This window comes from Elephantulus edwardii, unplaced genomic scaffold (genome assembly GCF_000299155.1).
Source record: "Elephantulus edwardii isolate Elephantulus edwardi_28Jun2011 unplaced genomic scaffold, EleEdw1.0 scaffold00127, whole genome shotgun sequence".
In the NCBI taxonomy this organism is placed as follows: domain Eukaryota; kingdom Metazoa; phylum Chordata; class Mammalia; order Macroscelidea; family Macroscelididae; genus Elephantulus; species Elephantulus edwardii.
The window spans coordinates 6,404,324-6,415,242 of record NW_006399877.1 but is presented as its reverse complement, the minus strand read 5'-3'; the positions used below and the strand labels follow the sequence as shown (position 1 = coordinate 6,415,242).

At 48.9% G+C, this 10,919-nt stretch overlaps 1 protein-coding gene across 1 annotated transcript in view; it reads left to right on the top strand.

Annotated features, from left to right (window-relative positions):
- The first annotated feature begins 626 nt into the window (after window positions 1-626).
- Window positions 627-10,919, top strand: part of MROH2A (maestro heat-like repeat family member 2A) — a 56,459-nt gene continuing 46,166 nt past the window's right edge. The window contains exons 1-7 of the mRNA XM_006893523.1: window positions 627-708; window positions 924-1,105; window positions 3,461-3,592; window positions 3,771-3,933; window positions 6,074-6,172; window positions 7,877-8,028; window positions 9,929-10,072. Coding sequence (XP_006893585.1) covers window positions 627-708; window positions 924-1,105; window positions 3,461-3,592; window positions 3,771-3,933; window positions 6,074-6,172; window positions 7,877-8,028; window positions 9,929-10,072 — 954 coding nt within the window. The remainder of the gene's footprint in view (window positions 709-923; window positions 1,106-3,460; window positions 3,593-3,770; window positions 3,934-6,073; window positions 6,173-7,876; window positions 8,029-9,928; window positions 10,073-10,919) is intronic.

Below are 10,919 nucleotides of genomic sequence, written 5' to 3'. Positions count from 1 at the left end.
CAGCTATAAAACCCCAAGGAGCTCTGGTGGAAGTAGGCAAGTAACCAAAAGGAAGACTGACAGTTCGAATCCATCTGTTGCTTTGCAAGAGAAAGAGCAGGTAAGATCCCCAGCCTCAGAACTCTGAGTGACAATTGACTCATCAGCTGTGGCTGTGTGCTGCTGAGCCACTTGCAACAGTGATATGTTTTGATTTACCAAAAGAACAAATCAACTTGCTCGGAAGAAGTGCAGCCAGCATGTTCCCTAGAAGTGGGGATGTGGAGACTTCAACCCTTTCGTGACACCACTGAGAGTGATCAGTCCCTGGAGGAAGAAGACACCATGGTTGACGCAGTGTCAGTGAACAAGAAGACCTTCAGCAATACGGAATGACTCAGTAGCTACACGTAAGGACTCAAGCACAGCAGTGATTCTGAGCATGGCCAGGACTGGGAAGTGCTTTATTCTGTTATACACTCTAAGCCAGATAGCACCTCACACCTAATTAGAGCGAGTTGTAGGTTCCGCCTCCACTCGGGGAGGGAATGCTACAAGGGCATCAGTCATTGAGGGTCATCTCATGGTGTGTCCACCACATTAATATTTTATAAATCTGGCTTATTCCAAAAGGCCTTGAAGAGGCAATGGCAGAAGTAACAAGAGACTCAAACGAGGGTCCATCAGAAGAAACAGAGGACCTGGACTTGCTTGAACAAGTTGATAGAGGTGAGGAGCCCCTAACTCCTTGACGATAAGTCCTAGTCCAAACCTCAGCTTCTCTAGCTTTGGTGGAGATAGAACTCCTGGTCCAATCATACACGTGAAAATTCTTACCAAAGGGGGAGCTTGAGCCTTCTGTATCAGGGGTTGGAAGAGGACAGGGACATAGAACACCTCTGGCCATGACCATCACCATACTTCACTGGTGGTGTCTGTTTTAGGAACTCTCCAACAAGTCACAAACCTCCTGGACATCTTGGAGAGTGAGTCGGCAAAGACAGACATTGAGTTGGTGGGCCAGGACATGCGGAAGACCCTGGCTTCGGCTATAATCACGGAGAAGGCCAACAGTGAGCCCTCCATGGTGATGAATGTCCTCATCTGCTGCCTGAAGATGCCTGAGGTATGATTACTCGGTTACTGGTCCACTCTGAGCTCAGCCTCACTGGGCCGCCTGTGTGTCTACCCATTACAGAGCAGTTATCATGGTGGGCATAGGGCCAGGTCCTGGGAGATCATGAAGAGTTTAACTCAACAAAAAACCCCAGTTTGCCATCAAGTCCACCCTGACTCATGGAGATTTGTGTGCACGTTAGAATAAAACTATGCTCCATTTCTTTCTTTTAATAATTAACTTGTTATTGTTTTGAAACCTACAGAGCAGAAAATGTACCAGTTTGACAGTTCTCACATGGACAATCTCACAACAGTGATTCCATTCTTCAAATTATACAGCTATTCTCATCCTCCTGTCCTGACTTGTTTTCCACCATTAGCCTACACCCACCGCTGCTATTTTCTACGACTCTTCCCAGTTGTTCTAGTCAATGTAATCCCATGTAAATCTTAAAAAGACATAATGCTCAATACTAGTGAAACCATTTTAAACATTTACTTTAAAGGTTCTTTTCATTAAGGATTAGATGTGACCTCAGGACAACAGAACTGGGCCCTCATCCATCCTTCATGACTCTATTTTTCAAAGGCTGATTTTTAGGAAGTAGATCAAGTCTTTCTTTTCAGACACTTCCGACTAGACTTGACCTGACAAGTAAACGTGTGAACTTTGGTTAATACCTTGCTACTCTTCTTGTTCTTTGAAGGCTATTGACTTAGAATCTCTGCTAGGATTGGAGCCTGGGGATTTTGGAAATTCTGACACACAGAGTTTTGGGACCATTCATCTTGGGACCTGGGAGTTTAGTTACAAAGATGTTGAGCAAGAACCAGCCGATAGGTTGCCATGACAAGACATAGCAGGTGCAGAGACATCATGTGGCAAAGTAGTCATGTTTGGCCATCAGGGCAACTGTTCAGCCAGGGTCTGACCCTGGAAACCACAACCTGAGATCAAGAAGACCTTGTGTGAAAGGGCAGCATGAGGACCAAAGTGACCAGAGGGCTTTTAAAACAGACTTCTCTGCCTTATGCCCAGAGGGTCTGGTTCCTTAAGTCTTTGAATGGACCTGAGAATCACCATTTGAAACTAATTTCCAAGTGATGCTGATGTGGGGTCCTCATTTTAAGAACCTCTGGATTTTAGACTACCCTTTAGAACTGGGGGAGTCTCAACATTATGCAAAAATGGTTAATGTGTTTGGCTGTTCCTCAACAGGAGAGTCGTTGAATTTTACCTAGAGGTGCCTCAGAAGGAAAGCCTATGTGTTTGTTTGCCATCAAGGGATATATGATTAGGTATTATTATCATGACAGGAGTCCAGAATGAAGGCTACATAGTGGAGTGGACTTTGGGGGAGGGATTGTATAACAGTGAAAGAATTTTTCTTTTACTTTTCAAAGAGAAGAGCTAACTGGGGAGGGGGATGGTTGTGCAGGGGGAAAAATGCAACAATGAATGAATGGAAATCCAAAGTCTCTGTAAATTTTCATTAAAATTAATTAATAAAAAAGGAGGAAAAAAAAGAAGGAAAGCCTAATGACATACTTCTGAAAAAGCAGCCACTGTAAAGCATAAAGAACACAGCACTTCCCTGACACAGAGGCTCCAGGAGTTTCCATAAGGATTCTCTGCCCAGAGGTTTAGAAGTTTCTGTTCTTTGTTGTTGACAGACTAAGAATCCCCAAACAAGGCTACTTTCTGGCCACCTTTATCAGAGACCTCAAATTTTCTACTGTGACTTTACTGTCAGGAAGTGACCTTCTTGATTATCCAAAGGGACAAGACATTTCCCCAGAGGGCTTTCTGGGGCATAGTCCATTATGTACAGTTAATGCTTGTGTCTTTACAGGGACTTATCTTGCCTATTTCCATGAGTCATTCTCAAATCATGACCTTTCAGGTCCAGCCTTGGTTACACAATTAATTTGTCCAATCATGTTCAAAATGAGGTCATTTTAATGATAAGTGCTACATAGGTATCAAAATGCAGTAAGAGGCAAGTATTTTCTTATTACAGATGCCTAGTTGTGAGGGCAAAGGGCCGGGTGGACTTCCCTTTAGAGCTTTCAAGATGGTCAATGCCAAGTTTGTGGAGAATTTGTTGACACTCTGGAATTATTGGCTAGATCAGATTGGAAATGGAAGAGAGAACGAAATGGATTTATAGGCCACATTGGTCGGAATAACGGAATGAGTGGGATGGAGAGAGAGAGGGAATTGGAGACGGTGGGGCATTTTCCAAGATGAGGTATACAGAAGGATGAAACAGGAGGGAGCAGGGGCACTTGGAGCTAATGGACTGAGCAGACTCCACTGACCCAGGCTGAGTATCTTTCCATCTCTCACAATGTTTCTCAGATTTCCACTGAGCGCAAGATCAACATTTACAGCATCCTCCAGGAAATCATCCAGCAGGAAGGGGAGCTGGACGAACACTGTGTCCAGAGGCTGGTCACTATTGCCTCCAAAGAGATGAGAGAGATCCAGGAGGTAGTAGAACCCTGAGCTCCATCAGTGGCTTCTGTCCTGCTAGCCCAGGACCCGGGTCACTGAGCTTGGCCAAGGATGTGCCTGTTCAGTGGAGGAGGAGGTGGCATCGTGTAGAGGGCGTCTGTGAAGACCTCCAGCTGATAGCGGTGCCATACGTTCTTCCCCTTTGCTCCTGCAGATGGACGGCAACCTGAAGGCAGAAGTGGCTAGTGACACCTTGGTGGCTCTGTCCGGAAACCACTTCAGTTTGGTCATGTATGAGCTTCAGCATCATCTCAAGCCCCTTGAACTCACCGATGAATTTGTCATTGTCACTCTGGCCAAGCTGGCCAATGGCAATGGTAAGTGTCTCCCTGCAGTCCTCATGCCCTGGTTGCCAGCCCCACCAAACCAGTGAATTAGTGAGTTAGGTTTTGGGCTACTCACTGAAAGGTCGTTAGTTTAAATCAACCTTCAGTAAGATGAGCCCATGTTCTCCAATACAGATTTACAACCTTGTAAACCTGAAGAGGGGCCCCCTCAGGGCGATTCCACTCAGTCACAGTGGTTTTGGTTTTCCTTAAGTCAGACAAGTCCTAAGACTCCTCATGGTCTCTGAAGCTCTCTCCACTTCTGCTTCTCTCTGTCTCTCTCCCACCCTTTCTCTCTTTTCACAACTTCCTTTGTCCTGTTTTGTTTGTTTGTCTTTTTCCCTGGTGTCTTAGTGCACCATGTGGGCTGTTAACCCTAAGGCCAGTGGTTCAATTCAGCCAGGCCTACCTCAGGAGATAAAATGCATAGTCTCCTCACACAAAGATTTACAGCTTTGGAAACCCAGGAGAGGCTTACTATGGGTTGGAATGAACTCAATGTCAGTGGGTTGGATTGACATTATATTCTTGTTTGCCTCTGTCAGCTGTTAAGATTCCCTCACTGTGTGCCTCCCTCTCATTTGTATCTCTCTGTCTCTCTATTGTTTCCTTTATCTGCACCTCTTTGCATGCCCTCTATCCCCTTCTGCCTCCACTTCTCTCTTCACATTCCTTGTACTCATTCCTAATCTCCTCTTCATATCCCCCTTTCAAATCCAGATACAAGTACTAGGGGAAAGCTTTCTTCCTCTGCTTTGTCTATTTGGCCTCTCTGGGAGATCTCTGTGTGCCTTGCTGTTAATTTCCCCTTGAGTCTAAAAGGTTCACAGCACAGAGACCTTGGGTCCAAAGAAGATGTGCTCCATTCTTGGCTCTTCTTTCTTATTAGTTATCAGTTCAGCTCAGCTGTACTTTCTTCTCTCCTTTAATCTCTTGTAAGAGAAAAGGTGTTGCAGGCCACATCTCAGGGAAACTCCCTAAATATTGAATTAGGGTTATGTACAGAGTACGTATGCTTCGTCCTCCCAATCTCCTTACACTGGATCACACCATGGGAGTCATTACTTCATCACACAATTGCCACTTTACATTATTACACAATCGCCAAACCACTGAGAGTTATGGGCAAGCCAAGTTGACAAAGATGACTTAGAGGACAAGTGGAGAACTGGGAGGAAGATGCATAAGCGTGATGTGAGGGACCAGAAAGAATGACCGACCAGCTGTGTCTGGTTCTGCTGAAGAGAGGCTAAAGAAGATGATTGTTGAAGGAGTTCATGGCAGGCTAGGTATGGAGGTTTGGATGAAGTGGGCTGGAGGAAGACAGAGTGAGAAGAAGTGGAGAGAAGAGAAACAGGACAGTAGCTAAGAGGACGTGAAGACTTTGTACCAGTGGGAGTCTAGGTCTGGGTGTGTGCTGACGGCAAAGACCCAGGAAAAGGAACACATCAGTGGTGCTGGAGAGAGCGAGAGAAGGTGAGTGGGACTTCATCAGGAAGGGGTGACCCTGCCACCTTAGGAGAAAGAGTTTGTCCCCATTTCTCTTTCTTCCAAAAACTTCTTTCCTCTCATCTCTACACTGTTGTTGTTGTTGATTGCCATCAAGTCAAGCACAACTCATAGCAGCCCTATGAACAAAAGACCTGAAGCCTTTGTATAACTATCATCATTTCTTCTTTTTCTGCCCTCTTCTACTTGTCTGTTGTTTTCACCCTGAGGCTCCCTTGTTTCTTCATTTGTCCAGAGACTCAGGGATACCCATGGGAGCTGGTCATCTGTGCACGGAGGCAGGGCCTTCTCCACACTCATCCCTCCTTCACTTTCTGTCTTCATCTTCTGGGACGTGGTGTCTCCTGCTCTTCCTGGGACCTTTGGCTGCTTTTCCTGTCCTTCCCTCCCTTTCTTTTCTCTTCCTTCCTCTTTTCATCTTCCTTGTCTAGCTCCATCTTTTGCCTGATCCAAGCATCTGTGACTCCGTCCACAGAAGGATCCCCTCATGCTGGACAGTGGGAGCTGGATGTGTGGGAGCAGGAAGAAAGTGAAGACAGGGGTTTAAGGGGCTCACAGGCTAAAGAGGGGCTGTGGGGTGGCCCCCTATGTCTGCTCTCTGACCCTCTCCGCTTCCCTGCAGTGTTTGAGTTCATGCCTTACATGGGCATCACCTTGGCAACCATATTCACTATGCTGAGACTCGCCAACAAGACCAAGATACGCCAGGCCATCTGTGTGGGTAAGTGCCCAGTCTGGCCCCGGAAGGGAGGGAACTGGAGGAACACAGAACAGCAGGGGCACTGTGACTGTCCACTCAGGCTCACACACTTGTTCCCATCTCTGACCACTTGGCCAGAGTAGAGATGAGTCTATGTCTCTCCCAGGGCAAAGCCAGAGGAGGACTCAGTCCTGGTATTCCTCAGAGCTGGTTTTTCAGGTCGGAGTTCAGAAGACCAGGGAGATGCAGTGGGGAATCACCAAAAAGGGAAGCAGGGAAAATGTCCTTTCTATTAGCTTCATTTAGGCACCAAAAAGTCAGCGGTTCAAACCCACCAGCAACTCCTCTGGAGAAAGATGAAGCAGTCTGCCTCCATAAAGATTTGTGGCCTTAGAAGTCGTAAAGGCCACCCCTGCTTTATCCTTCAGGGGTTTTTTTTTGAGTCAGAATCAATTCAGTTGCAGTGGGTCTCCCATGCTGTTTAGGGGCATCTGGGTTCTCCTGCTCACCAAAAAGTGATCTCCTTGAGTTCACCCAGAGGTGCCTTGGAAGAAAGACCTGGCAATCTGTTTCTGAAAAATCTGCCATTGCAAGCCCTGTGGAGCACAGCTCTACTCTGACACGGGGCCACCGTGCCTCTTGAGAAGATTCCACGGCAACTGGCTCAGTGCTGTTTGCTGAGGTGCCACGGTTCACCTGTGGAGCACAGCTCTACTCTGACACGGGGCCACCGTGCCTCTTGAGAAGATTCCACGGCAACTGGCTCAGTGCTGTTTGCTGAGGTGCCACGGTTCAGTGCTCAGACGTTGTTTTCTGGCACAAGGGCATCCTGGATTCCATTCCCAGACAGTGCACCTCACACATAATCACCACCTGTCTGTCAGGGGGGCTCTGTGTTGCTGTGATGCTGGACAGACAGCAGGTGGTGCAGTGGCTAAAGCCTTGACTCTGAACCTACCCAAAAGGCAGCTAGTTAGAACTCTTGAGCTGCCCTTTGAAAGAAGCATGTGGCTGGCTGCTCCCATAAACATCTGCCGCCTTGGAGCCCACTGGGCAGTCTTCCCAGGCCCTACGGGGTTGCTAGGAGACAGAACAGACTCTATAGACTATTACAGTGAACTTTTGGTGTGATGCTGGGTGGAGCTCTCAGACTGAGACAGATGAGGAAGAAAGACCTGGTGATCTGCTTGTGAAAATCAGCCCATGAAAATCCCATTGATTAGATGACCCCATAGACAAGCTACCACGGGGTTGGCATGGAGTTGGGCAGCTTTGTTTTTCCTGTGTACGGAGTTGGGCGAATTCAGTGGCAGCTGACAGCATCACGCTATTTAGATCTGAATCCCTCATCGAGGGTTTACTGGCTTAGTATGTTGTGGGGTGACACTGGAAAGATCCCTGATACCTGAGGGGAAAAAGAAAAAGACAATAGCAATACAACACAAACCTCAGAAGTTTGCTGCCCTGAGCACCTGGGAAGTTTTCCAGGCCCCACCTTGACCCTGCACCAGGAATTCGAGGCAGGAGGTGCGGAAACCTGTGTGCTTAATCCATGTCCTCAGGGGTTTTTACAGACACACGGAGTCATAGGACAGAAGTGGGGGGAGCGTGGCGGGGTGAGAAGGCACACGGCTGTCCTGTCCCGGGAGAGGTGGCCGGTCAGCATCCATCTGCTTCCTCCCTCGGTGGCCGGCGGCTCCTCTGGGTGGCTCCTCCGGACGGCAGCCATGGAGACCTTCTGTGAGGTGGTGCAGTTCTACCTGAGACACTTGGAGGACAGCGTGTACCCCGTGATGACTGAGGAGCAGTTTGCTGCGAAGCTCTTCCCCATGTACCGCTACTTCATGACCGTGTGGCTGAAGGACAACAACCCCGAGGTAAGATGGGCTGCTCGGGGGCAAGGGGGTTCAGCTCCCCCAGGCCATGGTGCCCCGGGGCTCACAGGGCTGTGCAGAGCCCACTCCAGTCCCAGCAGCCTAAGACAGTAGGGACCTTATCAGTGATAGGGCGAGGATGTGACAGAAAGGAATTTTGTTGGTGCCACGGGCTCAGTAATGTCAAGAAAATGTCTCAGGGCAGCTGTTATGAAAGAGTGTAGCTTAGCTACGTGAGTTCCATGATGTGGGACCAGGTCCTGAGGGTCCTAGGGCATCAGGTAGAGGCCAGGTGCTCTGCCTAGTGGTTTACCTACATGAGTGAGCCCCAGGATGCAAGGCTGGGGTTTTAGGGCCCCTTGTCTAGACCAGTCTGCTAGTCACCTTAGCTATGTGAGCTCCGCAGTGCAGGACCAGGGTTCTAGGACACCTGCTCCAGATCAGGTGCTCTTCCAATCAGCTTGTCCACATCAGCTCTGCAATCAAGCCTACTCAGTCAGCGCCCTTCACAAGTGGGTGAACCGAGACCCAGTGCCTTTGTTTCCAGCAGCTTCAATTACAAACCACCCTGAGGACAAGGCTTTAGACACCGAAGTGTGTCCTGTCACTATTCTGGAGGCCAGGATTGTGCACAGGGGGTGGCTCTTGGGGAAAGACCTGTCCTGTCTCTTCCTGTGTCCGGCAGCCCTCAGCCTTCTCGACGCGTTGATGGAGCCTCACCTGATTGCTCCCCTATTTCGGGCTCTGTCCCTCTTCTCTAAAATATCACTTGAAAGGATGGAGATTAAGAGCCATTCTGCTCCAGGACCAACTTACTTAGTTTAACTGACAGCAAAACAAAAACAAACCAACCTGAGTCCATTGGCACCAAGTCAATTCCAGCCCATAGCGACCCTGTGGCAGAGCGTAAAGCCTCCCCAGAGAGTTCCCAAGACAGTAAATCAGCAGCAGCAGAGAAGCAGCTGGTGGATTCAAACAGCTGACCTTTCACAGCAGCTTTAACCACTGTGCCTTCAGGACTCCTCCTGATAACAAAAGAAAACCCCTGTTTCCAAACATACGCTTCAGCATATTATTATAGGAGATTAGGACTTGAACATATAATTTTATTTATTTTTAAATTTTTTAAATTGCTATTTTAACAAAAGTTTGCAGAAAACTTGGATTTCCATTCATTCATTGTTGCACATTTTCCTCCCTACCCCCCTGCCCAGTTCGCTTTCCTCTTTAAAAAGGGTTTTTCATTGTTGCACAGTTTCCTCCCTCCCCCAACTCCCCGTCCACTTTGCTGTGCACTTCTCATTCTGCATTGTTGTCATGCAAATAATACCTGATTATATATTCCTATGAAACAGTTCTTTCCCTCATATGTTTCAATGCAGTGTTCATTAGTAACCCCCTCTTTTCTCAGACTCCCCCCAACCCTAATGTCAGTCTTGTTTTATAACAGTGGCATTATGTAGTATTTGACCTTTAGTGACTGAGATATTTCACTCAGCATAATGTCCTCATGGTCACCCATTTTGTATAGTATTTTATGAGTTCCTTGTTTTTCAGTGCTGCGTAGTATTCCATTGTGTGAATATACCTTCTCTATCCATTTGTTTGTTCATGGGCATTTGGGTTGTTTCAATCTCTTTGCTATCATGAACAATACAGCGATAAACATGTATCTGTTGGGATGGCAGGAGCATATCATTTTAGGAGATTCCATTCAACCCAAGGGCTGAGCCCTCACCTGCAGTCACTGGGCAGTGAGTGAGTGCTGGACGCCTGCCTCTGAGGCTTCAGGCAGAACTCACCTCTACTTCTGAGCCCCTTTTCTGTAACATGGGTCAGGCAGAGAGCAGCAGTCTGGCTGCGGGTCCCAGGAGGTGACTCTGATGGTCCCATGTCCTGGTAGGTCAAGCTTGGGGTCATCAAGTCCCTGAAGCCCATGCTGAACCTCCTCTTGCCCAACAATGACCTTCGGGAGCAAGTGTATGACTATATCCCCCTCCTGCTGGCCGAGTACCAGAGCAGCGTGGAGGCCCTGTTCATCACTCAGGTGAGAGGGGCCCCCAGAGGACAGGGTCGCTCAAGGGAGCAGGCCATGCAGGTGAACGGGGCTACCCAGGTGAGTGGGGATTAAACAGGAGAGGGCCCATCCAGGTGAGAGGGTCCATCCAGGTGAGAGCCCCCTCCCAAGTGAGCGGGCCCCCCCCAGGTGAGCGGGCTAACCCGGAGGAGAGCCCCCACCCCCCCACCCCCCAGGTATGAGAGGAGCCACCCACGTGAGCGGGTGCCGTCATCCAGGTGAGAGTAAACCATCTGGTTGAGAGGGATGGTCTTCCCGAGCCCCAGGTCCTAGGCTGCCTCCTTCACATTCTGGGCTGAACTTTGGGGCTCTGAGCCACCTCAGTGTGGTCCCAAGTTAGTGTCCTCCACGTATAGTGAGTGTCACAGCTATTTTGGCATCTTGTGGGCAGACCTTGAGGGGCTGTGTGGAACGGACAGGTTCCTGAAGGCCTCGGAGGCCTTGGGGGGTGGAGCTGCTGAAGGGACTAAGCTTACCCATCATGAGAAGATTCTCAGCAACCCTTATCCTCAGAGGAGGCACAGTCCTCGTCTGTTAAAGTAGGGTGTGGAGTGACTTCTTTGATGCAGGTGCCATCTGGGATGTGCCCAGGCAGCAAGAGAGGAAGCTGGGAGCGCTCTTCATGGCCTGCTCCAGCCTCACTGTGCTTAGAACGCAGAGACCAATTCAGATGAAGGTTCAGTTAGTGGGGCCCAGCGTCAGACAGGGCCTTGGGGACGCTGGAACTGCCAGGCCATGTGAGGAGCCAGAACGGGCCCTGGACTCCAGTGACGGAGGGGGGGCCCTGGACTCCAGTGAGGGGGGGCCCTGGACTCCA